This window comes from Aedes aegypti, chromosome 1 (assembly GCF_002204515.2).
Source record: "Aedes aegypti strain LVP_AGWG chromosome 1, AaegL5.0 Primary Assembly, whole genome shotgun sequence".
NCBI lineage: Eukaryota > Metazoa > Arthropoda > Insecta > Diptera > Culicidae > Aedes > Aedes aegypti.
The window spans coordinates 223,828,455-223,844,743 of record NC_035107.1 but is presented as its reverse complement, the minus strand read 5'-3'; the positions used below and the strand labels follow the sequence as shown (position 1 = coordinate 223,844,743).

The window sequence follows — 16,289 nt, the reverse complement described above, 5'->3', positions numbered from 1 at the left end:
GGACAAATTATGGGTGAAAATATGAAAAAAAAATCCACGAGCTCGGCTGGGATTTGAACCCAGGACTCTTGTATGCTAGACGAGCGCTTTACGGACTCGGTAGCTTAGTTGGTAAAGCGCTCATCTAGCATACAAGAGTCCTGGGTTCAAATCCCAGCCGAGCACGTGGATTTTTTTCATAATTTCACCCATGATTTGTCCATCTGTACCACGCGTAATGAGTTAATTAATTTAATAACCATGCGGATTGGATTACCGAACAGCTCAATAGCTCAAAAGCGTCAATTTATTTTGAATTAAGCATTATTAACTACAACATCTTCAATCAAAATGTGCCATATTGAAATATATGGAAGACTTTGTTTGTTTATGATCACTTTTTCAGTAGTAGGGTGCAGGCAGAGCTTGGGAACTTTCACGCAATTTTATTCTCATGAAATTTCTTCAAAATGCATTTTTTTTCTCATGACATTTCTTCAGGTATGATTGTGTAACTAATTTAATTCTGTGTGATTTGTTTCAATTAGAAAAAAAAACTGCAGATGGTTACTTAATGGATCCATTTTTGAGTGTTTTCATTTGTTTTTTTTTATTTATGTGTAAAAGATCCCGATAATCTCCTATGTTTTAGGTTTTAAATACTGTATCAACTACTGAATAAACAATTTAGTACATAATAAATTTAATTCGGGGATATCTGTTCAATTAATTATGAAAGAAATCGTTTTTAGGGGAATTGGGGCAAAACTAGCCAAAAAACTATATGCTCCAACTATCTCCTATCAATGAGGCTAACGGCAATCGATCATTTAGATCAATATCGTTTACCCAAACTTTCGCACATCGTTTGGAATTTGTGATATAAGAAGGTAAATTATTCACAATATGTTGCATAGAGCATAAATAATGATTATACATATTCTAAAAATTTTAATACAACTTATTTCTGCAAGGTATATTCATGATTATTAGACTATTTTAAAATTTATTTCAATACAAAAGCACGTTGAAAAAATTTAAAACAAAAAATCCTCTTCAAAAATATTTCATTGTACATTTGGCCCCATAATCCCCTAAATTTCCATTTTTTTATAACGTTCTTTGTGAAACATTGTTGAATGGAAGAAATGATGGATTTCATGGGAAATAATCTCCACAATAAAACAGTTTTACTCAAAACAACATGAAAATCTAAAATTTTCAAGGAATTGGGGCAAAACGGGCATAATAGCTTATCCCAGAGTGACCCCACATGCAACAGCTGCGGTAGCTTTCTGTTCAACATTAGAACGGAAAGTTATCTTTAAAACTGCAATATATAAATTATTGAGGGTGAAGATGAATCGAAGCCAAACTTTAAATTTTCAAAAGCACAAATCTGGAGAACCAATCATCCGTCTGAGCTGAAAACTTAATCGATTGATCACCACCAGCTAGTGACCAATCGATTAAGTTTTCAGCTTAAACGGAAGTTTGTTTCTCCAGATTTAGGCTCTTGAAAATTTGAGTTTTGGCTTCGATTAATCTACATCTTAATTCATATAATTTATTTAATTTTATACAATCTTTAAAAGATGGTAAATTTTGTACCTCGCTCATAAAAGCGGCGACGGAAAACATTACCATTAGGTCGTATGAATAAAACCGAGTACTTGCTCATGCTCAACCCGATTTCAGCAAAGTAAAGTCTCTGAGCATTTACTCAAAACCATATGAATAAAACGATACTTTACTCAGAGTAAGTTCGAAATTCGAACATAGCTTTTACTCTGTCAAAATGTTTGTTTTGTTTTGGCTCGATTGTTACTTATGCTAAAAGTAATCCAGCGATACAAAACCGTGAGAACAGAAGTGCCTTTGCGGAGGATGTTAACCGTGTTTTGTCGTTTGTTGCCGCCTAATGGAGGCACACAACTTGGTTAAACTAAACAGTCAGCATCACGTCTGCCGGAAATGCGTCGATAAGTACATGAATTTCTGATCCTGTGTCGTCTGCAGCGGTAATAATTTGATTATTTTCCCGCACAGCCCTCATCGTTGGATAGATAGCTACGAGAGAGCAGGTGACCGTGCTCAAGTACAAACCTGAGCTCACCAAAGGACAACATCGATCGGAGTCCCTACGTGTTGATCCGCGTCAGAATCTGAACCGGCAGAATTTCGTCAGCAGCAACAATATTGATTCCGCTGGGCAAAATACTCAAGGTAAAGCCACGAAGGACAGAATGAACTGGCGAAAACTTTCGCGGACAATTTGGCTGTCATAAGCGAGTTCTACACGCCATAGACGACCGGATTAGTAATCAGTAGAGGAGAAGCCATAGGACAAGGCACCGGCATTGCTCAAACGGAGATGCTGTCGGTTTGAAATGCCACAGCCACCCTCGGTAACATCGTAACCAGAGTGGAATAGAGGGCACGCATTCCCCATCTACCATGGCCAGTGAAAAAATAAATGAATTATGTATGCTACTTAATTGAATGCTTAGATTTTTAAATACTTTCCCAAATACCAATGTTGATGGCAAGGGGAAATTCCCGGAAAATTTATGAAGTTCAACAAAAATCCTAACTGCCTAAAATAACAAGAGCCTTCCCATTACAGTGAAACCTCCATGAGTCGATGTTCAATGACTCGATATTGACCCATGCAACCATTCTAAGACCAGAATTTCATGATTACTATGATGGTCACCGGGGCCTTCCTTAATACCCGAGTGGTTAGAGTTGCAAAGCCATGCTGAAGGTGTTGGGATTTGATTTCCGGCCGGTCCAAGATCGAGAAGATGGAATGGAATGGAAATTCCCTTGACTTTCCTGGCCATAGAGTATCATCGTACCTGCCGTACGATATACGAATGCGAAAATGTCAGCTTGGTAAAGAAAGTTCTCAGTTAATAATTGTGTAAGGGCTCATCGAGCACTAAGCTGAGAAGCAGGCTTAGTCCCAGTGAGATCGTAATGCCAAGAAGAAGAAGAAAATGAGGGTCATCTCAAACAGCTTCGCAAAGCATTTCTGTTATATTACTCGATATTTCCATGAGTCAATGTTCCCTTCACATACCGACTCATGAAGGTTTGACTGTATGTATACCACTAATTACTTCAAAATTAATTTTCCAAATTTTTTCTTAGAACTTTCTCAGTAATTTTTGTGCAAATTCCACCGATTATTATTCATATATGCTGTAAATGTCGGTTATCGTTCATGTATGCTGTAATATTACTTTGCTTGTATTAATATGTAAAGAAGGAATTCGAGGTTTTTTTTAAGAACAAGAATTCTTTCAAAGAGTTCTAGGTAAACTACTCTTAAGATTTCGACTAAAAATCAATAATTTCTCAAATAAGAATTATTTGAGAATTTCGATTTTTTTTCTAGGTGCTTTCATACATATTTGTCCAGTTTTTCTATGAATATTCTCAGGACCGATTTTAGAAATTTTGAGGACTTCTTCTAAAAATGCGTAATTTATTTTTTCTAATATGTAATAACCTATGATGTGTATTCTGCAATTGTTTAAGAAATTACCTAAGAAGGTACTTATATAATTTCAGCAAGAATTCCTGAATAATTTTTCGGAAGATACCTCCAGTAATTCCAAAAGGAGTGTGGAAAATCTAAGGAATGTTTAAATTCTGTGACATTTGTAGGAGATATTCATATAAGAATTCTTGGAACATTGCTGAAGTAATTCTAGATAGATTTCTAAAAAAAACTTATGAGATTTTCCAGTAATTGTCGGAAAAAATATATAAAATCTACTAACAAAAGATTTTTTTGAAGTTGCCGGTTTAATTCTAGGCAAACTTCTAAAACTTTCAATTGAACTTTCCAGGATTGCTTGAAAAAATGTATAAAAACTTTGGATAAATTTTCAAAAGAGTTTCCATAGATAAACCCTAAATAATTTCTTCAAAATAACTAATTTTTTGTTGGACTTCCTAGAGAAATACTTTAAAGAACTTCCGAAGACATGTTTGTGTTATCTGCATAGAAATTGTGCCTTCCTGGTAGAATAGTTCTTCTTCTTCTTTCTGGCGTTACGTCCCAACTGGGACAAAGCCTGCTTCTCAGATTAGTGTTCTTATGAGCACTTCCACAGTTATTAACTGAAAGCTTTCTTTGCCGATTGACCATTTTTGCATGTGTATATCGTGTGGCAGGTACGAAGATACTCTATGCCCTGGGAATCGAGAAAATTCCCTTTACGAAAAGATCCTCAACCAGCGGGATTCGAACCCACGACCCTCAGCATAGTCATGCTGAATAGCTGCGCGTTTACCGCTACGGCTGGGCCCCAATTGGTAGAATAGTTCTCTGGAGTAATCACTGTAGAAATTTATATTGGGGCCATTGGCGTAAATACGGTGGGGCCAGGAGGGTCTAAGCCCACCTGGCAATTGGTATTTCGAATCATAGAAAAAAGAACCTGGTTTTCTTACGGGTTCGTTCGTATGGGCTCATTCACAAATTTCATAACGCTAAATGGGGTGGGTGGGTGTCCTCATGATGTTACAACTCATACAAAATTTGTAGAATATTCATACAAAAAGCGTTACGAGGGGGTGGGTGGGTGTCATAAATGGCCATTTTTAGCGTTATGAAATAAATGAATGAACCCTATATTCCCGGCCTGCAGAATTTGGCGATTGATCTCCACAATCCGAATTGGGCGGTGAAACCCACACCCACCCCACACGATGCACTTAATTGCCTGACGACACTAATCGCACGGTCATGAAGCTCATTTTAATAAATAAATTTATTTTTCATGCTTGAATTTTTCAACTAAGCATGGTCAGTAGGTGACTCAGGATTTTCTGAGCATTTACTCAGCTTTTAACGCTTTATTCATACGAATTGGGATGTTCGAAAAGTAAATGCTCAAATGCTCAGTTTTATCATACCAACTTGAGTAAATGCTCAAGAAAATGATTTGACAGATAAATTTGAGTAAAGTAAAAGCTTTTGCTCAGATTATTCATACGACCTATTAGGTCGTATGAATAAACTGAGCAAAAGCTTTTACTTTACTCAAATCCACCTGTCAAATTATTTTCTTGAGCATTTACTCAAGTTGGTATGATAAAACTGAGCATTTGAGCATTTACTTTTCGAACATCCGAATTCGTATGAATAAAGTGGTAAAAGCTGAGTAAATGCTCAGAAAATTCTGAGTCACCTACTGACCATGCTCAGTTCAAAAGTTTAGTATGAAAATTGAATTGAAAATTGCAATAAGATGCATGTAATCAGCATCATTATGAATTTATGGTTTTCGATCGTTGCGGACGTTGGCAGAATTCAGTTAGTCGGATTTTATAAGGCCAGGCACTACGACAGACAACTGCGCACCTACAGCAATGTGAATCGCGTGATGTTTTTGGCTGTTGACCAATATTCACTACGTAAGACAATTTTGGAGGGTTCTCTCCCCATCGTAATATATTTGTATGAAAGTTAAAAACAATTTGTATGACGCGTAATAACTCCCAAACCCCCCTCCTCTCATAAAACCAACCCTTACGTGTTTAATGGACTGCACTTTAGGAACTTAAATAGTCATGATTAGAGGGGGGTCCGTAGCCTTGAGGTTACGCTTTCGCTTCATAAGCGGAACGTCATGGATTCAATTCCCAGCCCCTCCAAAAAAACCCGTCCAGCCACCAGAAGACGCCGCACGGAGGACCGTGCCTAGGGGAACACATCCATCCTCCGTCAGTATCAGATGGTGACTGAGACAAACTGACCCACTTCGCAGGCAGCTAGCCTCAAAACGACTCAGGAACACGGCAAAACGAACCACCGCAAGAGCAATGGATTATGGCTTATGGAAATCGATTGGACCAACAGCAGAGCACTCTCCTACCTGCTCGGTGTGAGAGCAAAAGAGCAGAAGAGAGTGAATGCAGATGTAAATATAGATTAGCTAAAAATAGAACTGTATCGGTAAGGAAGATACAGATAAAACTGATTCCGGCACAGTAGTGGCCACAAGCACGGAGTGCCTTAAAAAAAAAAAAAAAAAAAAAAAAAAAAAAAAAAAAAAAAAAAAAAATAGTCATGATTGGCGAAATACAAGCTTTCTCCCAATTTGAATTGTGGTAAATAATTTTCAAATTCTGCAAGCCGGTGTACGAACGAGCTCGAAAGAAAATTCGAGAACCTGATGATATATGTCTTGAAATACCAATTTGGATTTCGATAAACTCGGCATATAAAATTGACGCAAGGTTTGGAATCGAAGCTGAGACAACACTGACCACAAATAACACAAAAAATCCTTCAGAGATTCTTCCAAGTATTTCTCTAGATGTTCAACAAAATCTTGATTTTTCAAATGGTTTAGGGTTTACCTTCAGAAACTTTTTAGGGAATAAATCCAAAGTTTTCATTTAGTTTTTCATCCAAGCTCAAATTAGCAATCCGCAAAGAATTCCTTCATTATTTATTAACATCTTTAGTAAATTAGCCAATTTGTAAATGATCCCTTACTTTGTCAGAGACGGATTTCATATTACAGATGCTAGCGATTGATATACAACTAAAAAATCGATAGATTTGAGTATTGCATGCATCAACATAAAAAAACGTCACAAAAAAAATTGTAAAATAATAATGAATATACATATTTTGCGTTTTTTTATTATTTAATAATTACCATTTCTCCACAACTCTCGTAAAAATGACGTGCTAACATAATTTTGTTAGATTTAAGGAATACATTGTAAAATATTACAAAACTGAAACTTCAGCGAAAATATTCTAAAAGAATAAGCCGAAGCTTTTGTGATGAAATTTATTGAACAAACTTCGAAACTTCAATTTGGCGAATTTTACATTTATTTATCAACATCTGCTGCAGCGTTGATGTAAAATAAACATCATATTTGTTCAAGTAATTCAAAATGATAAGTTGAATTGTAAGCGAACGAATTAAATTGTTTAACTGTTGAAAGACAACTTAGGTTAGAAGCTGCTGGCGGTTCGGATTCTAAGGAAGGCCTTCTAAAAAAATATTGTTGAATTATTTGAAGAATCATTTGCTGAATATCGGACGAAATTTGTGGAGAATACTTACTCTTGGATTTTTTATGAAGATCTTTCTGTTTTAAGACGAATTCTTCAAAATATTATGAATTAGATTATTTTGAGATAACTAGCAGTTTATCTGATCAGGTCTTTTAAGGATATTCCATACGGATTTTGGCGGATAAGGGCCAGATAGTCGTAGCATTAAATTCGCAGCTATTCAGCAACTTCAAGATGAGGGTCGTGGTTTCAAATCCTACCGGGTTGGCATTTTTCTTTACTTTCCAGGGCATAGAGTATCTTCGTACCAGCCACACGATATACACATGATAAATTGGTCAGTTGGTAAAGAAAGTCCTCACCAAAAGTAGGCTCTTACTCATCTTTACTGGTAGGATGATGTTACGTGTTACGAAAGAAGAAGCAGATTTTGGCAGATTCTTACAAAATCTGTGGTGGGTTTTGGGCAAAACCAATAGATATCAGCTGGTGAAAAATGTTGACGAACATACGGTTAATTTTCGTAACGACGTTTATTTCTTTAAATTTCAATCTTGTTTCCAATGCCTGCGTTAACTACGATGCACTTCCCTAGTCCTATAGTTTCTCATTCACTAGTGCCAATCCGGTCACCTGTGGCATCTTGAATTAACATATAACACACAGACGTGTTGGATTCAATGCAATTTCCTTTTGTTGCTGATGCTGCTAATGCTGGTTGGTTGTTAATGAAGATGCTGCCGGTTTAACTTCATTCTTACGATAATCCTGGTGCTGTTACATATCGACCCTACAGGAACTAAGCTCGACGTTATCGTTCAGTGGAATTTAGCTTGTTCTGGGAGGGTACGGTCACCGTTTGATTGGTAAGATCTGTTTGCGAGGGATACGAATAAATTATTTGCAGAATAACAAAAGTGCATCTAGAGACGAACCAGCCAAGGGCTGAAAGTCTCTCTAATAAAGAAAATTCATTTCAACAAAAGTGCAAATCACTTACCTTTGTGGACGAACCGGCAGCCGTCACATGAGAAAAACTGCAGCAACATCCTTCATGTATCAAATGCAGTCTTTGCAGGCGGCACACGATGGTTGCAGTTTCTTGCGCTCACTGACTTATTCCCGGCAGACGTGATTGAATAGCTTCGCCGGGGTGTGTGAGTTCATCAGAAGCCGGCACAGGCGGTTGATTTCTTTCTCAAGCAAAATTTATGCTTGAGATCTTCAAAGGAACTGTTGGCTGCTGCGCAAAAATCGGATAGCCAAAACAAAAACAAAAATTTTGACAGAGTAAAAGCTAAGTTCGAAATTCGAACTTACTCTGAGCAAAGTACCGTTTTATTCATACGGTTTTGAGTAAATGCTCAGAGACTTTACTTTTCTCAAGTCGGGTTGAGTATGAGCAAGTACTCGGTTTTATTCATACGACCTAATAGGTCGTATGAATAAAACCGAGTACTTGCTCATACTCAACCCGACTTGAGAAAAGTAAAGTCTCTGAGCATTTACTCAAAACCGTATGAATAAAACGGTACTTTGCTCAGAGTAAGTTCGAATTTCGAACTTAGCTTTTACTCTGTCAAAATTTTTGTTTTTGTTTTGGCTATCCGATTTTTGCGCAGCAGCCAACAGTTCCTTTGAAGATCTCAAGCATAAATTTTGCTTGAGAAAGAAATCAACCGCCTGTGCCGGCTTCTGATGAACTCACACACCCCGGCGAAGCTATTCAATCACGTCTGCCGGGAATAAGTCAGTGAGCGCAAGAAACTGCAACCATCGTGTGCCGCCTGCAAAGACTGCATTTGATACATGAAGGATGTTGCTGCAGTTTTTCTCATGTGACGGCTGCCGGTTCGTCCACAAAGGTAAGTGATTTGCACTTTTGTTGAAATGAATTTTCTTTATTAGAGAGACTTTCAGCCCTTGGCTGGTTCGTCTCTAGATGCACTTTTGTTATTCTGCAAATAATTTATTCGTATCCCTCGCAAACAGATCTTACCAATCAAACGGTGACCGTACCCTCCCAGAACAAGCTAAATTCCACTGAACGATAACGTCGAGCTTAGTTCCTGTAGGGTCGATATGTAACAGCACCAGGATTATCGTAAGAATGAAGTTAAACCGGCAGCATCTTCATTAACAACCAACCAGCATTAGCAGCATCAGCAACAAAAGGAAATTGCATTGAATCCAACACGTCTGTGTGTTATATGTTAATTCAAGATGCCACAGGTGACCGGATTGGCACTAGTGAATGAGAAACTATAGGACTAGGGAAGTGCATCGTAGTTAACGCAGGCATTGGAAACAAGATTGAAATTTAAAGAAATAAACGTCGTTACGAAAATTAACCGTATGTTCGTCAACATTTTTCACCAGCTGATATCTATTGGTTTTGCCCAAAACCCACCACAGATTTTGTAAGAATCTGCCAAAATCTGCTTCTTCTTTCGTAACACGTAACATCATCCTACCAGTAAAGATGAGTAAGAGCCTACTTTTGGTGAGGACTTTCTTTACCAACTGACCAATTTATCATGTGTATATCGTGTGGCTGGTACGAAGATACTCTATGCCCTGGAAAGTAAAGAAAAATGCCAACCCGGTAGGATTTGAAACCACGACCCTCATCTTGAAGTTGCTGAATAGCTGCGAATTTAATGCTACGACTATCTGGCCCTTATCCGCCAAAATCCGTATGGAATATCCTTAAAAGACCTGATCAGATAAACTGCTAGTTATCTCAAAATAATCTAATTCATAATATTTTGAAGAATTCGTCTTAAAACAGAAAGATCTTCATAAAAAATCCAAGAGTAAGTATTCTCCACAAATTTCGTCCGATATTCAGCAAATGATTCTTCAAATAATTCAACAATATTTTTTTAGAAGGCCTTCCTTAGAATCCGAACCGCCAGCAGCTTCTAACCTAAGTTGTCTTTCAACAGTTAAACAATTTAATTCGTTCGCTTACAATTCAACTTATCATTTTGAATTACTTGAACAAATATGATGTTTATTTTACATCAACGCTGCAGCAGATGTTGATAAATAAATGTAAAATTCGCCAAATTGAAGTTTCGAAGTTTGTTCAATAAATTTCATCACAAAAGCTTCGGCTTATTCTTTTAGAATATTTTCGCTGAAGTTTCAGTTTTGTAATATTTTACAATGTATTCCTTAAATCTAACAAAATTATGTTAGCACGTCATTTTTACGAGAGTTGTGGAGAAATGGTAATTATTAAATAATAAAAAAACGCAAAATATGTATATTCATTATTATTTTACAATTTTTTTTGTGACGTTTTTTTATGTTGATGCATGCAATACTCAAATCTATCGATTTTTTAGTTGTATATCAATCGCTAGCATCTGTAATATGAAATCCGTCTCTGACAAAGTAAGGGATCATTTACAAATTGGCTAATTTACTAAAGATGTTAATAAATAATGAAGGAATTCTTTGCGGATTGCTAATTTGAGCTTGGATGAAAAACTAAATGAAAACTTTGGATTTATTCCCTAAAAAGTTTCTGAAGGTAAACCCTAAACCATTTGAAAAATCAAGATTTTGTTGAACATCTAGAGAAATACTTGGAAGAATCTCTGAAGGATTTTTTGTGTTATTTGTGGTCAGTGTTGTCTCAGCTTCGATTCCAAACCTTGCGTCAATTTTATATGCCGAGTTTATCGAAATCCAAATTGGTATTTCAAGACATATATCATCAGGTTCTCGAATTTTCTTTCGAGCTCGTTCGTACACCGGCTTGCAGAATTTGAAAATTATTTACCACAATTCAAATTGGGAGAAAGCTTGTATTTCGCCAATCATGACTATTTTTTTTTTTTTTTTTTTTTTTTTTTTTTTTTTTTAAGGCACTCCGTGCTTGTGGCCACTACTGTGCCGGAATCAGTTTTATCTGTATCTTCCTTACCGATACAGTTCTATTTTTAGCTAATCTATATTTACATCTGCATTCACTCTCTTCTGCTCTTTTGCTCTCACACCGAGCAGGTAGGAGAGTGCTCTGCTGTTGGTCCAATCGATTTCCATAAGCCATAATCCATTGCTCTTGCGGTGGTTCGTTTTGCCGTGTTCCTGAGTCGTTTTGAGGCTAGCTGCCTGCGAAGTGGGTCAGTTTGTCTCAGTCACCATCTGATACTGACGGAGGATGGATGTGTTCCCCTAGGCACGGTCCTCCGTGCGGCGTCTTCTGGTGGCTGGACGGGTTTTTTTGGAGGGGCTGGGAATTGAATCCATGACGTTCCGCTTATGAAGCGAAAGCGTAACCTCAAGGCTACGGACCCCCCTCTAATCATGACTATTTAAGTTCCTAAAGTGCAGTCCATTAAACACGTAAGGGTTGGTTTTATGAGAGGAGGGGGGTTTGGGAGTTATTACGCGTCATACAAATTGTTTTTAACTTTCATACAAATATATTACGATGGGGAGAGAACCCTCCAAAATTGTCTTACGTAGTGAATATTGGTCAACAGCCAAAAACATCACGCGATTCACATTGCTGTAGGTGCGCAGTTGTCTGTCGTAGTGCCTGGCCTTATAAAATCCGACTAACTGAATTCTGCCAACGTCCGCAACGATCGAAAACCATAAATTCATAATGATGCTGATTACATGCATCTTATTGCAATTTTCAATTCAATTTTCATACTAAACTTTTGAACTGAGCATGGTCAGTAGGTGACTCAGAATTTTCTGAGCATTTACTCAGCTTTTACCACTTTATTCATACGAATTCGGATGTTCGAAAAGTAAATGCTCAAATGCTCAGTTTTATCATACCAACTTGAGTAAATGCTCAAGAAAATAATTTGACAGGTGGATTTGAGTAAAGTAAAAGCTTTTGCTCAGTTTATTCATACGACCTATTGTGTGCATTTTTCCGTATTCGAAGCATGCATGCTTCTGGCGTCCTCAATCTCTGAGTTTCGCGCGCTCTGTTCATGATCGATCTCACCGAAGACCGAAACCACAACAATCGATGATGCTGGCTGTCAAATGCAAATCAAATCCCAGTAAACAAAACAAAACTCCCGCGCCTGTGTTTTTCTTTGTCACACAATAATAACAACCGTATAACGGTAGTGTGCGTGTCTGCAGGTGCACCGTGCGTGGAATGAATGAAAACGATGAAAACACTGTTGTACAACACCCGAGTAAACGCACACTACCGTTATGAATCGGGAAATCCGTCACTCGCGCGAATGGTTATGAATGGACCGATGCACGAGTTCACTAATTTGACGTTTGAGCGGTGCCGAATTCACTAGTTTCCATGGTTACCTAAATAACACGGCACCGCTAAAACGTCAAATAATGAACCCGTGCATCGGTCCATAGCGGTGTTGTGTGGGTGTCATATCGGTCGTAGATCGCCATCAAAGTCGTACGTTTACGGGAGTGTTTGTATCCAAAGATCGCCTTCGTCTGGGCTGTAGCAAGCAAAGCAGTCAGAAAGCTGTCAAGATTGTTCCGTGGCTCGAGCGAGTCAATCAATCGTCCGTCGTTGTCCAGGAAAGTCGGTCTGCGTCCGAATAGTTGCGTGTGAACGTCGCTGGAAGAAAGTCGTCTTTCGTTGTTTGGAGTTCGCGTCCGGCTGCCAAAAGGAAAGCGCTTATCGTTGTCCAGTCGTCGTCGCGAGTTTCCATCATTTCATCGAGTGTTTTTCGGCGGTAGTGTGGGGATTTGTGCTGGAAGTGAAGGTCCGACATTGACCACCTTGTGCCAACCAAGGAGCTGTCCAGTTCAGTTCCGATTCCGATAAATCTGTGAGGTCTTCCTTAGTATCCATCGATTCTGTCTGAGGGTAAAAGTCAGTGAAGAAAGCAAACGGCAAATCCGGGGCAGCCAGAAGCAGTTCAGGTTGCTCTGGCTGGGCAACAGTCGGTGTTGGCCGGGATAAGGAGGGAGTGCTCTCGATTTATTGATTTTTCTCGGTCGGTCGCCGAGGCGGACGCCTCTCAGGCTAGTGCAAAAGTAAGGAATCTCAGTGGCTGAAATGTTGTTCGAATATCTAGTGAATGACCAGGTGACCACCGATTCAATAAGATCAGATTCTGAATAGTAAGAGAAGTGAAAGTGGTAAAAATCTCGGGAGACCGGAAAAGGGACTGGTCGGTTTTGCTAGATTGCCTCAAGGCTAGAAGATAAAGGCAAATCGGAATAGAGGGTAATTGAGTGATTCATTGGAAGCTGGAAGCTGAATAGTGATCTAATTAGTGTCTATCTACACAAGTTTCAACAAAACGGATGTGAATCTCAAGAAATTTATAAATTTAAGATTGTGAATGTGAGAAAAAAGTAATTTTAAGAAAATGTCGAAATAATCCATGTGAATCTCAATTGTGCATCGTTAGTTAAAGTAAGTGAAGTTTCATCAAACCTGAGGAACCCTGACGGATAAGCAATGTGGATTCCCACCAGTAATAAATACGGAGTTGGTAAGTGTCTAACACTATTAAATATTTTAGTGTAATTTTAGCACATTTAGAATTCTTGATATCCAAACTTTGAAGTTATTAGAATTTGCATCAACTAGATGAAAAGTTGTGATCGGTTCTTATTAAGAAAGAAGCATTTACAGAGCTGGTAGCGGCTGAGTGTCTTAAAAATAGGAACTTTCGAGGCCTCATGCTTGGAAAAAAGAAACTAAATATTTCTATGAGCTTTTTGGACCTCCTCGTGAAATTAAAACAAGTATTAAACAAGTGTGTGCCTTTCTTAGCCTAGTGGTTAGAGTCCACGGCTACAAAGAAGAGTCATGCTGAATTCCCAGTAGGACCAAGGATCTTTTCGGAATGAAAATTTCCTTGACTTCCCTGGGCATAGAATCGTACCTGCTCTGTCCCAGTAGGGACGTGAATGCCAAGAAGTAGAAGATTAAACAATTTACAAGAATTTCCATCGAAAATTATTGCAGATATTTGCCCAAAGATTTCTTATAGTGATTCTTTAACGAACTTGCTAAGGAATCCCTCGAAGATTTTCGTTCAGGATTTCTTCATACCTAATAGAGAGAGAGTAAAAGTGTCTGAAAAGGCATACAGTCTATCAACGAATGATTTATTGGCTAAATTATGAAATGCAACGCCAATGCAAAAATCAAATAATTACTGTACAAAAGGATATGACAAGAAACGGTCAAGGAATGATTCCGCTATCGAAATGTACTTGAGCTGTACGCTGCTGAGAAGTAGAGCTGATTTGATAACGCCTGCCAAACAAATCAAATAGAGCTGTCACTTTTCCGTACGGAAAAATGTGTCGCTCAATTATTCCGCAAGTAGTCATTTTTACTTCGCTCATACTGGATCAGTTGCCAAAATTTCTTTGATAAAAAAGATTAGCGACTTTAAATAGATACCGATTTGTTTTTTTTTTTTCGTTGCTGGTCTTTTCGTGCTGAGATTGCAAAAAGCTTAATCCTTCTAAATCCTGCTAAATCGAATAGAATCAGACACGAGTTGACGAATGGGCATGTATCAGATGAGGAATCATTATCTGATCATCGCTACGCTACATCTTCTTTGAACATTCAAATGTAACTGCGCAGACTTTGCGTTTTAGGAATCTCCGGTCATCAAACTGGGAACTCTATATTGAATTGGTTGCAACCAAATTTCATGTATATTCTCCGTCCATTGAAAATCCAAATAATTTGGACGATGCCGTTGTTACTATAACATCCTACATTATGGAAGCTTTTGAAGAAGTATGTCCTCTACGGTTTGTAAAGACTACAGGGATGGACCCCATGGTGGAATTCCGATCTGGCTAGACTCAGGAAACAATGTAGAAGGAGTTGGAACAGACGCCGTTCAGCTGGATCAGAGTCGTTTAAGTCAGCTGGCAAGGTTTACAAGAAGGCTCTTCGTTCTGCTGAACGATCCGGCTGGAAAAACCTTTGTACAAATGTTTCCAGTTTGAGTGAAGTCAGTCGATTGAACAAAATCCTTGCCAAATCTAAGGATTTCCAAGTGAACGAAATTCGCTTACCTAATGGTGACTTTACTTCTTCTGATGAAGAAGTTTTAGAATGTTTATTCAATACACACTTCTTCGGATGTGTTGATATAGCATCTACGGATGAACCAAATGTCTTTTCATGTAGTTACGAGTCTCTGGCCTCGGCTCGCAGTATCGTAACTACTGAATCGATTCAAAGGGCACTTAATAGTTTTGCTCCTTTCAAATCTCCAGGAGCGGATGGGATTTATCCTGTTCTGCTCCAAAAGGGATTCGAGTTTATCAAACATGTTTTGAAAAAGCTACTTGTAAGCAGTTTTGATACCGGGTACATTCCCAAATCCTGGCGTGATATTACTGTAAAGTTTATCCCGAAAGGAGGACGTGCCTCGTATGAAGAAGCGAAGAGTTTTAGACCAATCAGTCTGACCTCTTTTCTTCTGAAATGTCCGTGATGTTTATTTGGCAAACATGCCTCTTCATGTGAATCATCATGCTTACCAATCTGGAAAGTCCACTGTGACTCTTTTACACAAAGTTGTATACGATATCGAGAAAGCATTCGCTCAGAAGCAATGCTGCTTGGGTGTTTTCTTGGATATTGAGGGTGCCTTTGATAACGTGTCTTTCGATGCCATATTGGAAGCCGCACGAAACCATGGGCTACCTACAATGATTACCAATTGGATTCAAATGCTCAAAAACCGACATCTCTTCTCGACATTGCGTCAAGCAGCGATTAGAAAATTGAGTGTTTGCGGATGCCCCCAAGGGGGAGTCTTGTCACCACCTTTGTGGAATCTCGTAGCAGATACGCTATTGAGGTAACTCAATAATTGCGGTTTTCCAACTTATGGATTTGCCGACGACTATCTAGCTCTGATAGTTGGTATATGCATAAGCACCCTATTCGACCTGATGCAAAGTGTTCTTCAGGTAGCCGAGAGTTGGTGTCGCCAATATGGCCTTTCGGTTGACCCGAATAAAACATTTATTCTCGCATAACTTGAGATTACGCCCTAAAAGCCATTGGTAACCAAGTGTGTAGCTCCTCGTTTCTAAGCAAATTAATGGACCTGGATGAAATCTATCACCATTCGGAGATACAAGAGGATCTCCTCTTCATCGTAGCATTGTTAAATAACGTTTAAATCCATTCGTTTGCTCGGTAGCTACAAGATACACACCCGGTTACCAATGGCTTTTAGGGCGAGATCACAAGTTATGCGAGTATTGTTCTTTTTACGGAAAGACGAAACCGCGA

At 38.4% G+C, this 16,289-nt stretch overlaps 1 protein-coding gene and 3 long non-coding RNA genes across 5 annotated transcripts in view; 3 read left to right on the top strand and 1 right to left on the bottom strand.

Moving 5' to 3' along the window:
* Positions 1–1,649: 1,649 nt before the first annotated feature.
* On the top strand, positions 1,650–2,477 carry LOC110681570. The gene is made up of 2 exons (XR_002503269.1): positions 1,650–1,965; positions 2,029–2,477. It is a non-coding gene; the product is annotated as an uncharacterized LOC110681570 (long non-coding RNA).
* Positions 2,478–6,997: 4,520 nt separating this feature from the next.
* LOC110681569 lies at positions 6,998–8,396 on the bottom strand. Its single transcript, XR_002503268.1, has 3 exons — positions 8,037–8,396; positions 7,086–7,909; positions 6,998–7,012 (listed from the first exon to the last, which is right to left on the bottom strand). It is a non-coding gene; the product is annotated as an uncharacterized LOC110681569 (long non-coding RNA).
* Positions 8,397–8,629: 233 nt separating this feature from the next.
* LOC110681568 lies at positions 8,630–9,940 on the top strand. Its single transcript, XR_002503267.1, has 3 exons — positions 8,630–8,901; positions 9,029–9,852; positions 9,926–9,940. It is a non-coding gene; the product is annotated as an uncharacterized LOC110681568 (long non-coding RNA).
* A 2,512-nt stretch (positions 9,941–12,452) lies between these two features.
* LOC5574615 (dedicator of cytokinesis protein 3) overlaps positions 12,453–16,289 on the top strand; it is a 311,576-nt gene continuing 307,739 nt past the window's right edge. Inside the window, exons 1-2 of one of the 2 annotated variants that reach the window (XM_021857667.1) lie at positions 12,453–12,866; positions 13,296–13,500. In XM_021857667.1, the coding sequence (XP_021713359.1) occupies positions 13,467–13,500 (34 nt within the window). In that variant the 5' untranslated portion in view covers positions 12,453–12,866; positions 13,296–13,466. Of the gene's footprint in view, positions 13,501–16,289 lie in introns of both variants that reach the window. The other variant, XM_021857669.1, reaches the window with a different exon arrangement.